Source organism: Schistocerca americana, chromosome 3, assembly GCF_021461395.2.
Source record: "Schistocerca americana isolate TAMUIC-IGC-003095 chromosome 3, iqSchAmer2.1, whole genome shotgun sequence".
In the NCBI taxonomy this organism is placed as follows: domain Eukaryota; kingdom Metazoa; phylum Arthropoda; class Insecta; order Orthoptera; family Acrididae; genus Schistocerca; species Schistocerca americana.
In genome coordinates this window covers 430,475,517-430,497,528 of record NC_060121.1, presented here as the reverse complement: position 1 = coordinate 430,497,528, position 22,012 = coordinate 430,475,517, and the positions used below count along the sequence as shown (strand labels likewise).

Here is a 22,012-nt window from a genome sequence, read left to right as displayed (position 1 = left end):
CATAACTTATAAATTTTACGGAAGGCATTTGAGCATTGAATTCTTTCTTTGTTAAAGATGAGTCACCCAAGACATTATTCCATACGACATTATTGAATGAAAATATTTAAAATATGATTGTAAGTAAAAATGTGGCTGAACTAATTGTTTTAAGAATTCCAAAATGTACTTTCACCAGTTTAAATTTTCATCAGTGTAGACACCTAACAAGTTTGAAGTTGTCACCTTGTTTATAATTTCTTCACCGTGTGTTACACTTACCATTGGTGTAGTTCCAATAGATGTCCAAACTGATTCTGATGTGTATTTTTAAAGTTGAGGGTGACACTGTTTGCAGAAAACCAGCCAACTACATGTTTAAGATCATTGTTTACCATTTCTTCTTTTTCTGTATGTATGATTGGATTGATTAAGAAACCAGTGTCATCTGCAAAAAAAGGGCCCACTTTTTGTGTGTTAGACGGAAAATCTTTAACATGTATGAGGAACAATAGTTAACCTAAGATTGAGCCTTGGGAAACCTCATTCGTGGATTCTTCCTACTCAGGATTAAGTCCCCGGACTACGTTGGTTGATTTACTAAGTATAACTTCCTGCATTCCTTTGGTTCTACGACCGTGTATTGTATTAAGCTTTGTCTGTGTCCAGCCTGGTGATGTCCTGAATGAGTGCTCTGAAGACTAAGGATGTAGCAGTTTGGACATGGTTCATGAATGTCTTCAATGGAAATTTCTCTGCGGGAGTTTGGGAATACTGCAGCCATTTAGCTTTGATGATTAGCACATTGCACCATCCGCTCTGCAACCTTCCTCCTCTGATTAGAACAGAACAGTTGTCACAAGTCTCAAATCATATTTGTCGAGTTCCTGAACCGCTCTGTCGGTAATAAGTGTCTACTATGTATCAAAATTTTAAATGGTGGCCGCTACATTCTCAAAGTGCGTTTGGGGCTCGGATCATAGTTTCAGCGACGGTACCCTGCAATCTGGTCATGTACGGAAAATAGGGATTTTTTTTGGGGGGGGAGGGGGAGGGGGAGCGTTATATTTACAATCACCAATCACCTGGAATTATTAATAATTAATGGTCACGCAATGACTGACTCCTCCATGATGTGACATTGGCCAACATACCCGGCAAGAGCTCGGTACACTTACAAACGAGTGAACAGGCCTTTCCTCGTCGTCCCTAATTTTGTCAGTAAAATTATTGACGTGCTAGGTGTTTCATTCACATCATTCTCTAGTGACTTATATTTAGTAAACTGACGCTATACTGGCGGGGTCTGGTGAATGATCACCCCATGGTCCTATGTGTTACGAGTCAGTATCAACACCAGCAACAGAGTGAGTTGGTGCTGTTGTGCAAAGAATACTCGCAGCAAGAAATTCTTTGGTGCTCGGTTTGGCCTTGTATGAAGGGCATATAGAGAAACTTTGACTACAGTTGCCTTTGCTGGTGTGTTGTGCAATCGTATGTGCATTTGTGGGAAAAATATTTGCAGTGTCCGGCAGACTCGTATCTAATTTTAAAGCAAACAAAATTATTCAGGCCCTGTATCAGTTCCTGCAACGTCAACTGCATTGGCGAGGCAGGGGTATGGTTAGTGTATGATTTCAGAATGGAAGAAACCTATAAATGAAGCACATCTTTGCAGCCATAGCACTGTATTTGTTGCTACTCTGTGATGAAAATATTAACGGCCCTCGGTCTGTTTCTAGCAGCTTGAAATTCCAGGACTGCATGTGGTCCTATTTAAAAAGAGGGCAAAAGATGGTATCCACAGGACGACAGAACAATAACGGTTAAATCCTTCTTTGCAGGATCGTAGAGAACATTCTGAGCTCAAACGTTATAACGTTCCTTGAGGAAAAGAAACTTCTCAGAAAGAATCAATACGGTTTCAGAAGAAAAACACTTGTGTGAAACATAGATAGTTGTATTATTACGTGACATCTTGCAATCAGAAAATGCGTGTGGACAAGTAGATTCCATATTCCTAAAGTGCAGAGAAACTTTGAATACTGTACGTCATCATCGACTTGTATTAAAAATGTAATCATACGAAATATACTCCCAGACGTACGATTGGTTCGACGTACATTTAAATAACAAAGTTCAATACGGCATTCTGGTCTGTGAATGACCTACAGAATCTAAGGTAACATCGGATGTATCCAACGAAGCGAAGAAGGACCACTAATGTGCTCAGTATACGTAAATAATTTATCATATGGCATCAGCAACACTGCAGGACTGTTTTCTGACGATTCGGCAGTCTGTAGGAAAGCATTTTCGATGGAGGACCATAATGAAATGCAGAGAGACTTGGACAACATCTCCACTTGTTATAATCAATGCTACCTTTGTTTAAATGTGGGTAAATGCTAGTCAGTGCCTCTAACAATGAGAAAGAATCCGATAGTATGTGATTACAGGACTAGTGGTGCACGTTTTTAGCACGTCACATCGTATTAAGTATTTACGGGAATTATAAGGAGCAGTATGAAATGCGATGAGCACGTAATGTCATCCGTTAAGGTGAATGGAAAACAGATTTCTTGGGCGGTTTCCGTGAAATAGTTGTGAACGCGTAAGGAAAATTGCAAAGAAGCATTTACTGTGGCCCATTCTAGTCTGCTGTTCCAGTTTTTGGAGTCCTTGTCCCTTAGGCACGACACAGGTATCGATCGATCGAGTTTAGGGATGGGCTGACAGAGTCGTAACAGGTTGGTATAACGTAACATAAGTGCTCGGAAAACTTAGATGGGAATCTTTGGAAGATTCTACTAGAAACTTTGATGAAAATTACAAATATAGACTTTTTGTCAGAAATTACATTGTAAGAATTTCGTTGTCGTATTTCTTTATTGCGAAAAGTAAGAACGTATATTTGTCTTCAGACAGAAAACAGTTAATGGCGTATTTCTTTATTGCGAAAAGTAAGAACGTATATTTGTCTTCAGATAGAAAACAGTTAATCAACTTTTACAATAAACTATTGTAACTGTGTACACAGCCTTGCCCAGGTATGTATGTATCCCAGTTTCATTAGACCATCTCCTCCGCCTTCCTCTGTGTTCATCTCCTTCTCCCCACTGTCTCAGTCCACAGCCTCCACACCTCTCTTATGTCCATCAGCTACTCCCCCATCTCCTTATCTTTAGTTTCTCGGTTCAACTCCACCACCGCTCCTCTCCCTATCCATCTCCTACTCTTCCGTTTCTCTGCGCCTCCCCTTGCCCCCCACCCCTCCCGTTCATCTCGTCCTCCCTCGTATCTGTCTCCATGTCTTCCTTACCCCTATTTTTCTGTCCATATCTTCCTTCTCCCTTCTTTCTCCACATCATCCCCACCCCATTAGGAGGCGGCTGCTGTATCTCATCCCCGCAGTGTTTGTTTCAGGATAGTAAGTAATAAGTGTACCAAGTTTGGCTGAAATTGATCCAAGGTTTCTGGAGGAGTTTTTTTTTTATCCTTATCTTTGCCCTCATACTCACGTGTCACATATAATTAATATACTTCACATACATTTTACATGTATTTCTAGCGTATTCCACACGGCAGTTCGGTTTTAACGCAGCTCAATGTGTGTAATATCATATGTCCTGAATTATGAGTCGTACAATAATATAATTTTGTAAGTACATTCAGCGGCGTACTTGGGTAAGAAAAATTCCTTCTTATAGCCCTAAACAAGGCAGCTGGGCCTGACCGACCACCGGGTCATTCTCTGCCATGGCGTCATTAGATGCGGAATAGAGGTTTGTGTATGGAGCACACCACTCCCGTGGTTGTTGTCGGATTCCTTGACATTGCTACCGCTACTAATCGGTCGAGTAGCTCCTCAGTTGATCTCACGAAGCTGAGTGCAATCCAGACCACTCTTAACAGTACCGGGAATCGAACCGATACTCCACATGGCCACTCAGCTACGCAGGCGGACCATACGTGGAAACTATACGCCAAAAGTGTTGCCAGTGGAGTTAGTAGCAAAGAAGTAATAAATATATACGCCATGCATCATGTAGTAGTTTTAAAATGATGTAACCGATAAACTTTTTCCCTTTCACCATTTTGTGGGGGTTGTCAGAGAGAAAAGTTGCGTAACGGTTTGAAATTATGTGTAAAGTTTGTTGCAAGTCAGGAACACGTAAACCTCCAGCTGTCAAACACTGAGATGGGTACCAAATGTTGTATGTCCACAGAGTATCAACCAAAAGTCCGATTTAGTTCGTGCTGTGCGCTGTCGCCCAGTAGAACATGCATTAAAGGTAATTAGAAGTTACACCGGATCTACGGAGCACAGTAAAAGAGTATCTGCGGATAACTGGTTTGCGTATGTCGCGTGGTTGAGTTGGTAAAGCGTTCGATCGTCAAACGAATGGTACTGTGTTGAAATCCCACTTTTGAGGAATTTTTTTTAACTGTTTACGTGGAAACTGTTATATAGTTGAACATTTTCGTGACGTGTAAACAGACTCTTCGGAGTCTGTAGCAATGTTCATTTGGTTGGCAGCCTGTCTTCGCTTAGTTAGTTGAACTTTATGTATTTACTATTGATCTTATTAATTTGTTTATTAGTACTACGATTAGTTTTATTATTATTATTAGTATTATTGTGGTTTTTGCTATTACTTCCGCACTTATGATGCAAGTGTTTCCTTATTTTTCTGTTCGAATTACTGTACATGTTCTATGAAACTACAAATACAATCTATAGGTTTACTACTTTCAAAGAATCAAAGCGAAAGTAGACTATCAAGAAAAAAATTTATGTGAATTCCAAAAAGCCCTTTCATACATCGTAAATATATTGTCCCATATAACACTTTCTCACATAATAGAGTAAAAAAAATTGTCTTTATTTTTGAACCCAGGCCTCTGCCGACTTATTAACGGGAGCTGCACGGTTACTTACTTACTTTTATGCTTTTCGTCTGCTCCGTAAACCAAGTTTTACTTTCAAATAATGTATACGCCAGCTCTGCGGGATGACAGCGCATAGTACGAACTAAATCGGAGTTTTGGTTGACACTCTATCGACATACAACGTTTGGTACCGATCTGAGTGTCTGACATCTGGAGGTTTGGGTGTAAGTGCTTTCATCCTCAAATACTGGATATTCACGCATCGTAGGCTACACTTCTTTTTCACCCCCACCCTTATGATCGGTAGGTGGTTCTCACACCCACAGCGATTCTTTCCAGGCAGTAAGTAACAAGTGTACGACGTTTGATGGAAACCTGTCCAGTAATTCAGGCGGAGATTTTTATAATACGTATGGGTTCCGTGGCAGCTGGTGAAAATTAGAAAATACGAGGGCTATTCGGAAAGTAAGGAACGATAGGTCGCGAAATGGAAATCACAGTGAAAATCAAAACTGTTTTATTTGTAACAGTTAGTTAGCTTCCAGCTACTTATCTCCATATTCACCGATCCGACTTAGGCGTTTGTCATAGCATTGTGCCAACTTTCCAATATCCTCGTTATAGAAGGCAGCCGCCAGTGCTTTCGGCCAATTATCTACGCTGTCCTACAGTTCGTTGTCTGTGTCAAATTGTTGTCGTATTAGCCAGCGGTTCATGTTAGCAGAGATGAAACTCAGAGGGAGACAATAACGGGCTGTATTGTGGGTAATCAAATATTTTCAATTGAAAAAGAGGCAGGAGCATCTTCATTCCCCTGCAGAATGCGGCTGAGAATTGTCTTGAAGAAGAAAGCGCACGACAGTTACGTAATGTTGGATGCATAGCTTCAGGCAAAATTTCTCACCTTGCCCTGGTACTCGGTGGGAGACACTATTGTTCTAGGTATCTTTATGTGCTCCCTGTATGCTCAGAATTAACAAGAACGACGTAACGCGATCGACGGGCATACTAGAGACACTTCCCAACACACCTGTGCAAAACTTCATCGGATTTTCACTGTGGTTTCCATTTCGCCACCGATCGTTTCTTACTTTCTGAATAACCCTAGTATGTTAGTCTTCAGATCTAAATGTGTTAACTGTTTCCTAATATATTATGCTCCTTGATATTGCTTCGACATTTGTTCTATGAGACTCAGTAGTCATAGCTATTTTGTGTAAAACTGGACATTATGAACAGCAGCCGAAGTCATTTCTTATAAAACCATAAGAAAATATTTCACGCGTATTGTTGTGGAATAGTCAGGAAACTAAATGCTTTTTGCCAAACTGACATTTCTTGTGCTACTCCTGTGGAAGCGGCGTATTACGTAACTCTCACTGCAACGAAAACAGAAGTTCACAGAAGGAATGTAATTCTGTCATTCGTAAGTAGGAAAAACTGCCGGTACAGTGTTTCAAACTTTTAGTCACCTTTTCACATAGCCAAGTGTAAGAAACGATAATCATGGCATTAATATTGAGCATTTCGGAAAAAAAATTACCTTACCTCCACTACCGCATTTGTAAAACTCAAACAGGCCATTGGATGCTTAAGGTGAATGCTTGATTTCAGCTATAAATGAGAGAAACTGTAAATGACTACTCAAATTTGCATAGCATGTAATGACAGAATCTCAGCTTTTTGCTCTCTCATGTGACTTCAAAACTTAACGTGGCAGAGTTACTGGTCTACGCAGTCCAAGGAATGATTTCACGATGCGGTTAAAATTTTTCAGGGATGCTGGAGAAGGGAACTGTATCAATTGCAGGTAAGGAACGCTAGTCCGGAAACGATCGAGTCGAAAGTTATGTCCGAAAACTGGTCTGATATCTCTGACAGAGGAATAAATGTACCGCTGGTGTTGTTGCCAAGACTGTAGGCTGGGAAACTTTCAGAGGTATTATTACGGATCAAAATAAGGAAAAAGTCTAGTAAATGTGGGCCATAAAAGGCATATTTTAAGGCCTATGAGCGTTTGTTAATCTTCGATACTGTAAAGCACAGCTTCTACTGCAACCTGTTTGGTTTCCACATCTTTGGAGGAGGGAGTGTGGCCCAAAACAAGAAAAAAAATCCACTACATATTGGCACTAAAATACATACTTTCCTAAAGACCTATGGGCCCTTGTTCAGTAGAAGATAAGTTTCACTGTAGCGAAGACAAAAAATGGCTCATAGTTCTTAAAGTATACATTTTATATTCCAAATTTACTAGATATTTTTTCTTTGTTTTGGCTCACACTAACAACTCTGAAAGTTATCTTCCCTACAATCTTAGCAACAACAGTACCGGTATATATATTTCACTGTCCGAGGTACCAGAATGATTTTTGCTTCTAATTTTCGGCACGGGCGTTTCTGGATCAGGGTACCTTACCTCAAATTTATACACTCACGCTTCTCCATCACCCATGAAAGCCTCTAACATCACCATGAAAATAGCTGTGGTCCAAGATATCTGTGATGAGGGAACGTTAGCACCCATCCTGACCCTGTTATTGGTAGATAACGCAGCTTATTTCTCTGTGGCCTTTCAGCATCGACCGTACGTTAGCATGGACCACTGAGGCCCGCTACACACTGAAGCGAACGGTCTGTGCCCCGTGTTATACGCGCGGTTAGTAGCCACGCGTTGTTTTATGGCATTTCACAGTTGCCCAGGCATTCCGCAAGCGGTGGAGCCGTCCGCGAAGATCCCAGGGGCCGATAGCCGTCCGCATCAGTTGAATACAGAAACTAGTTGATGTGTGCACAGTCCTACACTTATCGCGTAGAAGAAGCAGGAAAAATTCAGAATGAGATTTTCACTCTGCAGCGGAGTGTGCGCTGATATGAAACTTCTTCACAGATTAAAACTGTGTGGCGAACCGAGACTTGAACTCGGGACCTTTGCTTTTCGCGGGCAAGTGCTCTACCAACTGAGCTACCAAAGCAAGACTCACGACCCCTCCTCACAGCTTCAATTCTGCTAGTACCTCGTCTCCTACCTTCCAAACCTCACAGAAGCTCTTCTGCGAACCTTGCAGAACTAGCACTCTTGGAAGAAAGGATATTGCGGAGATATGGCTTAGCCATAACCTAGGGAATGTTTCCAGAATGAGACTTTCACTCTGCAGTTGGTAGAGCACCTGCCCGCGATTTGCAAAGGTCCCGAGTTCGAGTCTCGGTCCGGCACACAGTTTTAACCTGTCAGGAAGTTTCATATCAGCTCACATTCCGCTGCAGAGTGAAAATCTCATTCTGGAAACATCCCCTAGGCTGTGGCTAAGCCATGTCTCCGCAATATCCTTTCTGCCAGGAGTGCTAGTTCTGCAAGGTTCGCAGAAGAGCTTCTGTGAGGTTTGGAAGGTAGGAGACGAGGTACTGGCAGAAGTGAAGCTGTGAGGACGGGTCATGAGACGTGCTTGGGTAGCTCGGTTGCTAGGGCGCTTGCCCGCGGAAGGCAAAGGTCCCGAGTTTGAGTCTTGGTCCGGCAGAAACGAAGTTTCAAGAAAAATTCATTTTAGCAGAGTATTTCACTAGAGAGGCAATAAGATTGTTTATTAGAGTATTTTGAAAATTTTCTACAATGTCAGTATAACCTTTTAATCAGTGAATCTAAGAGAAGAACAGTGCCATAAACACTGACGTCATCTAGGGTGACAATACAGTAATTATTGCAATTAAGGCGTAGAACACAAAAAAATAAAATTGTGTAATACCAAACGAACGAAATTAGGAAAAAATTGGATGATTGAAAATGTTGTTTTCGTTAATCATCTTTGATAAACATATTCATATTCTTACCATATGGTTACTGCTACTCGTTCTATCGAAGTAAGAGCCATCCATTTGCGATCTTAAAGTATCAAACTGACTTGCATTCCACCGACAAGCTCGGCAAAAGGACGAATAGATATAGGTTACTAATTGTAAAATTCGTCTTCGTTGTCAGGCAGTTTGCAATACAGTGTGACCAACTTTCCTTTCATACAGCTATGTTCCGAGGTAGGATGCATCCAAAATCTTCCTTTTCATGTGGAATTCCTCTTTATGTGTGGGCAGTAAAATTAAAATGAGACACATGGAAAAAGTGAATAAATTGCTTTTTATTTAAAAAGTAATCTACATAACTGTTTATACATTTGTCCCACTGTGAGCCAAGATGGGCACCGCACTCACGGAAAAATGTTTGCTGCTGCGTACAGAACCATGTGGTACCGAGTCGTGCCCCTCTCCGAAGCAAATCGACAGCCAGGAATGCCATTCTTCAGGACTCTAAAAACATGGAAATCCCCTGGGAAGAGATCGGGACTGTATGGAGGATCCGTAACGGCTTCCCAGCGAAACGTCTGCAGCGTGGTCGAAACAGTCTTGTCAATTTATGGGCAGGCATTATCCAGCAACAGAATGATGCCGTCCGTCAGTATTCCTCAGCGTCCTGGACTTGATGGCGCACTGCAGTTTTTGCCAAGTGTTCTCGTATCACTGTGCGTTAATTCATGTGATCTCTTTCACTGCCACTACCAGATGTTTGGATTCCTTTTTCCTTGGCAGCATTGACTATTCTGTCTCACAGTAGAGTAAGTGTGGTAATAGGCTTTGCTAGGTTAAGTTTGTAACAAGCCTATGGCTACTGCCGCTGTTGCGGTTGAAACTGGTACTGCACATTCTGTTGTCAACAGCCTTTGATGACAGGCTCGTTGTAAGTAGATGCACGCCGGAAGATTTTCTTTTCATAAAACATAATCGTAAGTTTGTCTTTGATGTTGTGTTCATCAACAGCATATTCGCCGAAATGTTCAAGGTAACCTCAAAAGCCCCTCAAACCTAGTTGATTGGTGAAATGTGATAACAAACATTTGCATGTGCACATTTGCCTTTAATTGGAGCGATACACTAGCACGATTATTTTTGGGTTTCTTCGCGTTTATCACCTCTTGTTTTCCAACAGAATTTTCGTCGCAGATGAACAAGACGTGCTGTTTTATCTCACTATCCACGTGTCTACTGTTGCAGAAAATGCGAGCCGGTGGTGCCACTCGAACGGCACGTGGTCGAGCTACAGCAACTACTCATCGTGCGAGGCGATGCTGCCCAAGATGGAGGTGGTCGAGGTGATCGACGAGGTCATCGTCGAGGTGGCCACGACGCTCTACTTCACCGGCTACTCCGTCTCGCTCGCCGCTCTCATCGTCGCCGTCACGATATTTCTATACTTCAAGTAACGTATGACAGACAGTATTCCGACGTAAAGTACGTACGCTAGAGCCTCCTATCAGCACCTGACTACTAGACTGCTCATTCAGGTACTTTACACACTGACAGAAATGTAGCATTTTACACCATGAAGCACTAGACCGATATTTATCAAACACTGTGACTGTTTTCGTCGCATAACGAATATTAAATGAATAAAGTTTCGTTCCGTTCAGAATTGACGTCCATCTATCCATAGGGGCATGAATATACCCACCGAATTCGCTGTGGTGTCGAAGTGAACAGGCTCCATACGTCACCTCGAGGAATTTATTGGCTTGTTTATAGCACATGCTGTGTCGGTTAATTAGTACTGCTTCCTGGCGGCTGAAATTAAAGTATATGTCTCCCAAGCAAATTTGATGTAGCGGGGGACTGGACGAGCCAGTCAAGGATCTGTACCTTCACCAAGGCATTTATGGTGTGAACGTAAGTTTTCCTCCCAGAATCTGTCATTTGGTACGTGGTCACGAAGGATATGGTAACAGGGTTTAGCATTCTATAAACCTCATTAGCATACAGGGATGGGTACAACATTACCTAGGACTACTAACTGAGAACAGAGCTGCATTCACTGAGAACCCACCAGACATTGAAATCAGTAATGATGATATACCACCGATAACCCCAAAGGAAGTCCTAAATGCCCTTTGAGATATTGGCAGTGATTTTTGACAGATGCCTTAGAGGTGACGAAGCCCCAAAGGAGTGGAAAAAGGCAACAATTACATCAATATTTAAGAAGGGCAACAGGAGAAATTGTGCAAACTATCGTGGTCTTAGTGTGATGCCATCCATGGCGAGAGTCTATGGACGAATCCTAAAAAAGAGGATAGAAGAAGAAATAACTGAATCTGAAGAACAAAATGGATTCAGATCTGGTAGCTCCTGTACTGATGGAGTATTTACCCTCAAAAACCTAGTGGAGAAAAGGACAGCAAGGGGCCTTACAAACCACCTTGTCTTTGTAGACCTCCAGAAAACTTATGACACAGTTCCACAGAACAAGCTATGGACAAGTCTAATTGATAATGGTGTCTCACCGAGCTATGTGAAAGTTGTCAGACTCCTCTACTAAGGATGTACGGCAATGGTTAAAGTGAGAAATCAACTATCTCAAGAGTTTGAGGTGACAAAGGGACTACGCCAGGGATGCACACTTGCCCCTACACTCTTTAAGATCTACCTAGAGGAGGCACCAAAATCATGGAAAAGGAAATGCGGAGGAATGGCTGTCCCTATAGACGACGAGATCTTGTTCATTCTATTTTTTGCTGACTACCAAGTGTTAGTAGCTGGATATGAGGTAGATGCTAATTACGTGCTCCGCAAATTAAAAGAAGAATATGAAAAATGGGGACTTGTCATAAACGTATCTAAAACAGAATATCTGAAAGTGGGAGAAAATACTGTTAAAGACTTACAACTCGGTTCTGATTGTGTTAAAGGCTGTCATAATTTTAAGTACTTGGAAGTGACACTGTCGTCCAATGGTAGAAGTATGGATGATGTAAACAATAAAATAGGCCAGGGCAAGCAAGCCATAAAACAACTAAATGGTATTCTCTGGAGCAAAAACATAACGCGCAGAACAACACATACCATCTACCACACAATTATGGAAAGTATCAGAACATATGGTGCAGAGTTGTGGGAAATAACTCAGAGGCAGAAAGATCGCCCACTGGCTGTCGAGATGGATTTCTGGAGACGGAGTTGTGGAAACTCCAGACTTGACAATACTAGGAATGATAGGATCAGAGAGGTTATGAGTGTCAAAAGCACAATCCTAGACTACATAGAAAGGAAGCGCCTACTCTGGTATGGTCACTTACAGCGTATCCCAGACACAAGATGGCCAAAACGGGTATGGAAATGGACTCCACATCAAAGAAGAAAGCGCGGTAGTCCTGCGAGATGCTGGGAAGACGACGTCAACGAGGCAGTGGCGGCGAGAGGTCTTAATGAAGGAGACTGGAATGACCGTGAACGATGGAGATTGAGGTGCGAGAGACGGCGGCAGCCGTAGAAACCTCGCTCATATACATATAAATCACCTCTTGACATGGAATTCAGTGTCGCTGAGTATTAACGGATCAGTGCTGTTGTCATATGTAACAGATCCCCAGATCACGATTGTCGAAGATGTACAAGGATGGGCCTCGAGAATTTTCACAGTGTTTTCTACAGACACGTTGCAGTCGGCTTGATTGCCACAAACAGAAGCGAAACTCATCTGTGAACATCACAGACCGGCAGTCAGTGCCTCTTTACAAGATGGCTCAACGCCAATCGAGTCCCTGTCGACTGTGGTACGAAGCCAGTGGTAAACAACTCATGGCAGCTCGAGATCTGCGCCCTGCTTCCAACAGTAATCTGCTGCCGACGGTTCGTAGTGACACTGCCTGTAACATCCACCCGGATATCAACTTTTCTTATTCCTCAGAGCCAGTCGAAAATTCTACCATATTCTCCTAAAATATTTGTTACCGAAGGACATGTGCCCATTCTTCTTGCTGGATCTCTCTGTACTCGTTCAGCCAGAGTTGCAGTGTAGTCAACTGACAAAGTCATATTTCGCTATGGAGCTCCTGTGACCTTCATTTTAATGATTTGACCTTTCTAATCAACATATCCCATAGCTTACTGGAGTGCCTGGCAGTGGGCGACCAACGTCATGGCTTAACTCTTTCCGCCAGTGTATTTTAACAGAGTAGGGTCGATTACTCGCAAGCACATATCACGTGAGGGAAGATAGCCCTGGAAGTTTACAATAAACAAGGTAACCCCCCGGCAGCGTCCAAGGTGGCCGCAAACGGCTTGCACAATGGCACTTGGCACTGAGGTAGTCAATTCGATCCTAGCGGTGAAAACGTTTTCGTACCCAACTGACCGGCAAGACGAAGAGAGTTGGAAGCGTGCAGCTCCTGATGACCACAACGTCCTGCGTTAAATTCCAAACCATTCTGAGCTGTGTCACGGATTGAGAGCAAGGAACACAATTGATGGTGACTTTTAACTTCGTTGGAACCGTGGTGCCTCTGGAGAGGAAGAAGTCACGAACTGACAGCGTGTTTCATCAACAAAAACACCAAGACGGTACTGTGCTATACACACATTTATTCGGTTTTGTACACAAGACACTTAGACTCAAGGCACTTCAGACAGAAGTAGTGCAAGTGCAGTCAGAAAAATGGGAAGCAGTAGAGGTCTTTCTAGAACCGCAGAAGCTATTTTAATCATTCATTCATTATGAATTTGGTGGGTTATTTATTCCAATGTAATTATGCAAGTTGTGAGTGCTACACCATAACATCCATCCTTGTTGTTGTTGTTGTGGTCTTCAGTCCTGAGACTGGTTTGATGCAGCTCTCCATGCTACTCTATCCTGTGCAAGCTTTTTCATCTCCCAGTACCTACTGCAACCTACATCCTTCTGAATCTGCTTAGTGTATTCATCTCTTGCTCTCCCTCTACCATTTTTACCCTCCACGCTGCCCTCCAATACTAAATTGGTGATCCCTTGATGCCTCAGAACATGTCCTACCAACCGGTCCCTTCTTCTGGTCAAGTTGTGCCACAAACTTCTCTTCTCCCCAATCCTATTCAATACTTCCTCATTAGTTATGTGATCTACCCATCTAATCTTCAGCATTCTTCTGTAGCACCACATTTCGAAAGCTTCTATTCTCTTCTTGTCCAAACTATTTATCGTCCATGTTTCACTTCCATACATGGCTACACTCCATACAAATACTTTCAGAAATGACTTCCTGACACTTAAATCTATACTCGATGTTAACAAATTTCTCTTCTTCAGAAAAGCTTTCCTTGCCATTGCCAGTCTACATTTTATATCCTCTCTACTTCGACCATCATCAGTTATTTTGCTCCCCAAATAGCAAAACTTCTTTACTACTTTAAGTGTCTCATTTCCTAATTTAATTCCCTCAGCATCACCCGACTTAATTAGACTACATTCCATTATCCTTGTTTTGCTTTTGTTGATGTTCATCTTATATCCTCCTTTCAAGACACTGTCCATTCCATTCAACTGCTCTTCCAAGTCCTTTGCTGTCTCTGACAGAATTACAATGTCATCGGCGAACCTCAAAGTTTTTATTTCATCTCCTTGGATTTTAATACCTACTCCGAATTTTTCTTTTGTTTCCTATACTGCTTGCTCAATATACAGATTGAACAACATCGGGGAGAGACTACAACCCTGTCTTACTACCTTCCCAACCACTGCTTCCCTTTCATGTCCCTCGACTCTTATAACTTCCATCTGGTTTCTGTACAAATTGTAAATAGCTTTTCGCTCCCTATATTTTACCCCTGCCACCTTTAGGATTTGAAAGAGAGTATTCCAGTCAACATTGTCAAAAGCTTTCTCCAAGTCTACAAATGCTAGAAGCGTAGGTTTGCTTTCCTTAATCTTTCTTCTAAGATAAGTCGTAAGGTCAGTATTGCCTCACGTGTTCCAGTGTTTCTACGGAATCCAAACTGATCTCCCCCGAGGTTGGCTTCTACTAGTTTTTCCATTCGTCTGTAAAGAATTCGTGTTAGTATTTTGCAGCTGTGACTTATTAAACTGATAGTTCGGTAATTTTCACATCTGTCAACACCTGCTTTCTTTGGGATTGGAATTATTATATTCTTCTTGAAGTCTGAGGGTATTTCGCCTGTTTCATACATCTTGCTCACCAGATGGTAGAGTTTTGTCAGGACTGGCTCTCCCAAGGCCGTCAGTAGTTCCAATGGAATGTTGTCTACTCCGGGGGCCTTGTTTCGACTCAGGTCTTTCAGTGCTCTGTCAAACTCTTCACGCAGTATCGTATCTCCCATTTCATCTTCATCTACATCCTCTTCCATTTCCATAATATTGTCCTCAAGTACATCGCCCTTGTATAAACCGTCTATATACTCCTTCCACCTTTCTGCTTTCCCTTCTTTGCTTAGAACTGGGTTTCCATCTGAGCTCTTGATAATCATACAAATCGTTCTCTTATCTCCAAAGGTCTCTTTAATTTTCCTGTAGGCAGTATCTATCTTACCCCTAGTGAGATAGGCCTCTACATCCTTACATTTGTCCTCTAGCCATCTCTGCTTAGCCATTTTGCACTTCCTGTCGATCTCATTTTTGAGACGTTTGTATTCCTTTTTGCCTGCTTCATTTTCTGCATTTTTATATTTTCTCCTTTCATCAATTAAATTCAGTATTTCTTCTGTTACCCAAGGATTGCTACTAGCCCTAGTCTTTATACCTACTTGATCCTTCGCTACTTCATCCCTCAAAGCTACCCATTCTTCTTCTACTGTATTTATTTCCCCCATTCCTGTCAATTGTTCCCTTATGCTCTCCCTGAAACTCTGTACAATGTCTGGTTCTTTCAGTTTATCCAGGTTCCATCTCCTTAAATTCCTACCTTTTTGCAGTTTCTTCAGTTTTAATCTACAGGTCATAACCAATAGATTGTGGTCAGAGTCCACATCTGCCCCTGGAAATGTCTTACAATTTAAAAATTTAGAGCTATATGTATGATTTACAGAGGTGTTTCTCTAATCTCTTCTTATCAGGTAGCAACTGGTAGGCAGTGATCCTTCAGTATGGGTGTCACGTGAATACTGTGTTCTGCTCTACGACACTGTAAAACAGAATGTGTGGATGGATTTGCAGCTAGGATTTGTAATCCGTTACTGTTGTGGAGGGGCGAAACAAGGAGGGCAAAGTGCAGACGAACACAATGCAAAGAGGACATTCCTGGCCAAGAGAAGACTATCGGTATTAGTCGTAGGCCTTAATTTTAGAAAAAAAAAAAGCTTTGCGCAAGGTACCTTTGGAGCACAGTATTGTAGGCCAGGTAGGGAATCACGGACTGTGTGAAGACTGGAATGGAAGAGAATCGAAGCGTTTGAGACGTAATGCTGTAGAAGGATGTTGGAAGTTAGGTGGACTGATGGAGGAGTGAGTAGATTCTCCGCAGAATCAGCGAAGAAAGGAATGTATGGAGGACACTGACAAGAAGAAGGGACAGAATGGTAATTAATGTAATACATCAATAAATACGTGCCATGGTACTAGAGCGAGCTGCAGTGGGCAACATGTATCGGTAATACAGAGATTGGTGTAGGTACAACAAGTAATTTAGGACGTAGGATGCAAATGCTACTTTGAGATGAAGAGGTCATCATAACAGGGAATTCTTGATGTATAGCGCATTAGTCCAGTCAGAAGACTGATGTTTGGAAAAACATAAGGAAATAAAAAAAATAAAAAAATAAAACTGTCGTGAAAGTATCTAAGCATGTGAAATGTGCCACCTCTTCTGTAAGTAGCTCTACAAAATGAATGGAATGCAATTCTACAGGCATTTTGTTTAAGTTGGTGAATGTAGATATTTGTGTGAATAAATGCACTTCCTGGAGTCAGTTCGTTATCGTCCTGTACAACATTACTGCGGCAATGTTCTGGCACAGTCCACGTCAATGACAATAACTAAAAACCAAGATATGTAAACCGTGTCATAGTGTTTATTAATTATTACAATAAACGTGGTTAATGTGAGAAATGTACTGTACGTACGATGTATGATAGCGGTCTTCCTTTCTTTATATACTAGGTCAGGAGGAAGGTGGAAGGTACGTTGAGAAATGCCGTTAATAGGAATCCAACTCAGACTGATTTATATCTTCAACCTGACAGTTGTCATCATCTGGCTCAGTGTATCTGGCTGAGTGTAAAGTGTTACTCCGTACCTTGTTTCATAGTGCACACGTTATCTCAGATCCTGAAAGTTAGTCAGATGAGCTATTTATCCCACTTAGAAGTCATCCTTTGCCAAAATGGGTTTTGTGTACGACAGATCGGAGGAGCTTTGCGCTGTAGACTGACAATGAATTGGAAGAAAACAATGAGCTATCAACTGCCTCTATGGCGTACACAGGTATCGTTTGCAATAGGATTGGTCGTATTGTGCGGAAACATAATGCGAAATCTATTTTTAGGCCAGTTACTAACATTAGGATCATGTTAGGTTCCGAAAAGGAAGATCTTGATTTGTGTACAGCAGGTATCTATGGTATTCCTTGCACTTGTGACAATTCATGTACCGGCTAGACCATCAGTTCCTTGGAGGAGCGGTCTTTTGAGCATAAGCATCACACAGGGTTAGTGGCCGAGCGAATCTGCTATTGAACAATATTACCTTTCCAACAGTCTTCTCATGCTATATAAGAGCACAGAAATTCTGGCATACATTTCTAAGTATTGGGACAGTGTTATTAAGGCAGCACTTGAGGTTAAATTAGCAAGCGCCTTTATAAATAGAGAAGGAGGTTGTTGCCTAAATTCTGCTGAGAAACACCTTTCTACCTAGTCAAACAACAGAGGGATAAATTTAAAGCTACATCGCTTGCCTTTGGTATAATATTCACTGTCGCCAGCTTCCGATGTTGATCATAGTAGGTTGTTAAGGTGATGCGTCAAGTGTGTGTGTGTGTGTGTGTGTGTGTGTGTGCGTGCGTGTTGCCTTTCGGCATACGCGCACCATATGCCTCCACAGAGCTCTTTCGCTGCATGTTGTGCCTTGAAAATAACAGGATGAGCACTTTTTGAAGTATCAGCGGTTGTCGAAGATGTCAGTCGGCTGCATTCCCCTAAGCCGTTCGAACAAATGTCGTCAGATTGTGTATTTACTGTTCCGGTTTTACTCTTTTTCACTACCACTGTAACAAACGTTGTATCAGAGTGCCCATACTTTCGGGAACTACTCAATGCTGTTGGAACACTACATCATTTTACTAAACAGGAACTTATTCCCCTCGTTATACCACTGGATAAATGTCTTACATCCATTATCTCAGGAAAAAGAAATATTTGTACGGTTTGAGTTCTACAACTTACTGAAAACAATACTACGGTGTTTTATATCACTTTATAAATTCACGTATGAGTTACTTTGCGACGTACGCTGTAGATTTGGTAATGTGACAAAAACTTTCTCGCATATTCTTGCGAATCAAATTTGAATAACGAATACATTCAAACAATAGCACCTACTACTTTCAGATTCCTTTAGACATCATTGTGCAAGTCCTATGTGTCTTACTGACATATTTTTCTCGATACGAAAATTACCCTTGGGAAAACATACGCTTAGTTACTATTTGCGTCCAATTGCTCCGGGAGATTTATCGCGGTAGAAGCATTTCCGTTCGTTCCTCGGCCAGTGCGAAACATTTGAAACGGCACAAGTAAATATTGATGTGCCCTACTGGCGTATTTGCTCGCAAGCCTCAGAGAAGCTCAGCAACATCCAGGCAGTCCGCCCGCCTGGATACGAGGGCTCATATTATTTACAGATATTTCTTTCTAATAACTGGTCCATAATATCACCTTCTTAGCGGCCTTTAGGCATTGTTTACTTGTTTTAGTACAAAATATTAAACACTGTTTTATGCGACCTATTCTGTTTCAGAGAACTGCGATGCCTCCGAAATGCCATCCACATGAATCTCATGTGGGCGTATATCCTCACCGACTTCTGGTGGATTCTGACTGGTATTGTAGAGGTAAGAGGGTATTATTTGTTCCAGTGTGTGGTTCTCACTGCTGATAAATACAAATATGTATTGCAACACCAGAAAACATAGCATATAAGGAAACAGTACATATTTTGAATACAGACTACAGTAGGAGGCATACAAGATGAATTTTGCAAATGATTTGTTATCAGTACTCTGGTTTGATGCCGCCCGCCACTAGTTTCTCTCCTGTGTCACCCTCTTCGTCTCAGAGTAGCAGTTGCACATTACGTCCTCGGTTATTCGTTGCTTTTTTTCTCAGTCTCTGTCTTCCTCTGCAGTTTGTACCCTCTACAGCTCCCATGGAGATTATTACCTGATGTCTGTAGGAATGTCCTATCATCCTGTCCCTTCTTCTTGTCAGCGTTTGCGATAGGCTGCTTTTTTCGCCCATTCCTTGTCTTATCAGCCCCATTAAGTTTACAAAATTCTTCTGTAGCTCCCTACTTCAACGTTTCGATTTTTCTCTGTACCGGTTATCCCACTGCGCTCCAAACATACATTCTCAGATATTCCTTCCTGGAATTATGGCCCACGTTTGATGACACTACCCTTGTTTTGGCCAGGAATGCCCTCTTAGTTTTGGTACACTGCTTTTTAAGTCCTCCTTGCTTCGTCCGCCACGGGTTGTTTTCAAAGTAGCAGAATGAGGTATTTTAGTCCATGTTCATGTGTTTCATGTTAACTTTCTCGACATTCTCATTTCTGTTACTTTTAATTACTTCAATCATTTGCCTGTTCGCTCTCAAACCATATTCTTTAGTCATTGTTCATTGCATTCGACATCGTGTAATTCTTCTTCACTTTAACTGAGGACAGCAGTGTCAGAAGGAAATGTTATCATTTATATCCTTTAACTCTGAATTTTAATCCCTCTCTAGAACTTATCTTTTATTTCCGATGGATAGATTGAATACTAGGGTCGAAAGACTACGTATCTGTCTCAGCTCCTCTTTACTCGGAGCACTTAGTTCTTCAATGCTACTTTTCCCTTTTGGTTTCTGTACATATTGTATGTTACCCGAACATCCAGCAGCAATTGTCGAACGCATTTTGTTAGTCGACAAGTCATATAATAGAGTGTTGATTTTTCTTCAGTCCTGCTTCCATTATCAAGCGCAACATCAACACTGCCTCTCTAGTGCCGTTACCATTCCTAGAGCAAAACTGATCGTCGTCTAAGAGATCCCCAACAACGGCTCTAACTTGGCTGGGTGTCGAATAAAACTGGATGTCGGGTATGGTTGAGTCGTTCCACGCTGCCTTACAAGTATTCCGCAGTTGATCAGTCGTAATGGATGATGAGTAGTGGTGTGCCAAACTCACGGCAGCCCATGACCAGATGTTTTAAATGGGTGATATATCTGGTCGTGAGGGAATGATCTGCTTCTGCGTTATCGAGCTGAAAGATAGTCACGGGAACTTCGGAAATAGGGCACAGTCATTACCCTTATCACGCAAGAAATGTAACGCTTACTTTTAAAACTAGCGCCTACGCGAACAAGACTTGATAGGGTTGTGTACCCAGTTGATCTCCTAATCATTATGCCATCATCTAGGCGCCTATGTCCATGACGAATCGAAAGGGAAGTTCGTTACCGCAAAACAGTCTATCGCGATGCTGTACGTGGAACCGAGACTCGCCTGAAAAGGCGAAGTGGTGCTACTCCTGTGTCTTGTATTCTTGAACACACTACGGTCGGCATGTGTGTCTCTCTCTCTCTGTTTCCCTATCAAGGAAAACAGCAACAGGAGTCTATGCCGACAATTCAAGGTGTTCCAATCGTTGTCGCACGGTTCGTGAATACTTGTCTTTTTGCGGAAGCCCAATCCCTGATCCAAAGTACTTGACATGGCTGTACGAGGTCTTGTCAAAAAATTCCGGAACTTTGTCCAAAAAATTTTTCCACGCTTAACTTTTACTTATTGAGCATGGTCTCCTCCGGATTACTCCCCTCCACAATTGATAAACCGCTCCCAACGCCGTTTCCACTTCCGGAAGCAGTCCTGGTACGCCTCTTGCTGGATCGCACGAAAAGCTGTTTTCGAATTTTTTTGTATTTCGTCTAACGTTGCAAATCTTCGTCCTTTCAACGGCGTTTCTAACTACTTTTATTTACAAAGTCCGCAGGGGACAGGCCTGGAGAGTACGGAGAATAATGCAGCACATTGATTTCGTTTCTTTGTGCAATAATAACGCACCAACAAAGATGAATGTGTGGGTGCGTTATGGTGATGCAAAAGCCATTAATTGTTTCGCCACACTTCAGGCCGTTTATTCTCACATTTTCTCGCAGGCGTTGTAACACCGTGGCTTTGATATTTGACCTGACCTAATGAGATTTTCTTCGGCCGGCGCATACGTTTTTCCAACACTGTGAAAACGAACCTCTACTGAGATCCATTGCGAAGGATTTAACTCTGGTTTCAATATTATAGCTGTATACCGGCCTCTCATCACCGGATGGAAAGCCTCGTGTGAAAACGAACCTCTGCTGAGATCCGCTGCGAAAGATTTAACGTTGGTTTCAATATTATAGCTGTATACCCGCCCCTCATCACCGGATCGAAAGTCTCGTCACAGACTGCGAAGCGAAGGTCTTTTCGGTCTTGACTTATAAGCCTTTGGACAAACTTGGCCATTTTCAAACCGCGTGAAAACGAACCTCTACTGAGATCCATTGCGAAGGATTTAACTCTGGTTTCAATATTATAGCTGTATATCCGCCTCTCATCACCGGATGGAAAGCCTCGTGTGAAAACGAACCTCTGCTGAGATCCGCTGCGAAAGACTTAACGTTGGTTTCAATATTATAGCTGTATACCCGCCCCTCATCACCGGATCGAAAGTCTCGTCACAGACTGCGAAGCGAAGGTCTTTTCGGTCTTGACTTATAAGCCGTTGGACAAACTTGGCCATTTTCAAACCGCGTGAAACAACATTGATAACACAGAGTATAGCTTAACGGTAGGCCTCCATCGTTATTTGGTGTGCCTCTATAGAGGTTCTCTTGAGTTTCACGCTACATTTAATGCAGACGCGTTGATGCTCTAAATCTGCGACCTCGAAATTCACAAACTGTGCGACAAAACGTTTTACTAAGTGCAGCAATGAAAAATAACAACAGACATGTGTGCAAGGATGCCAACCGTATTTCGCTCCAACACACCATTGGCGGTTCCCTTGAGTTTCACGCTACATTTAATGCAAACGCGTTGCTGCTCTAAATCTGCGATCTCGAAATTCACAAACTGTGCGACAAAACGTTCTACT

General features: G+C 42.1%; 1 protein-coding gene across 1 annotated transcript in view; it reads left to right on the top strand.

The window, feature by feature from the left end:
- The window catches only part of LOC124607197 (diuretic hormone receptor-like), a 575,756-nt gene that overhangs the window by 430,457 nt on the left and 123,287 nt on the right, over positions 1-22,012 (top strand). Inside the window, exons 4-5 of the mRNA XM_047139420.1 lie at positions 9,913-10,117; positions 18,633-18,726. Coding sequence (XP_046995376.1) covers positions 9,913-10,117; positions 18,633-18,726 — 299 coding nt within the window. The remainder of the gene's footprint in view (positions 1-9,912; positions 10,118-18,632; positions 18,727-22,012) is intronic.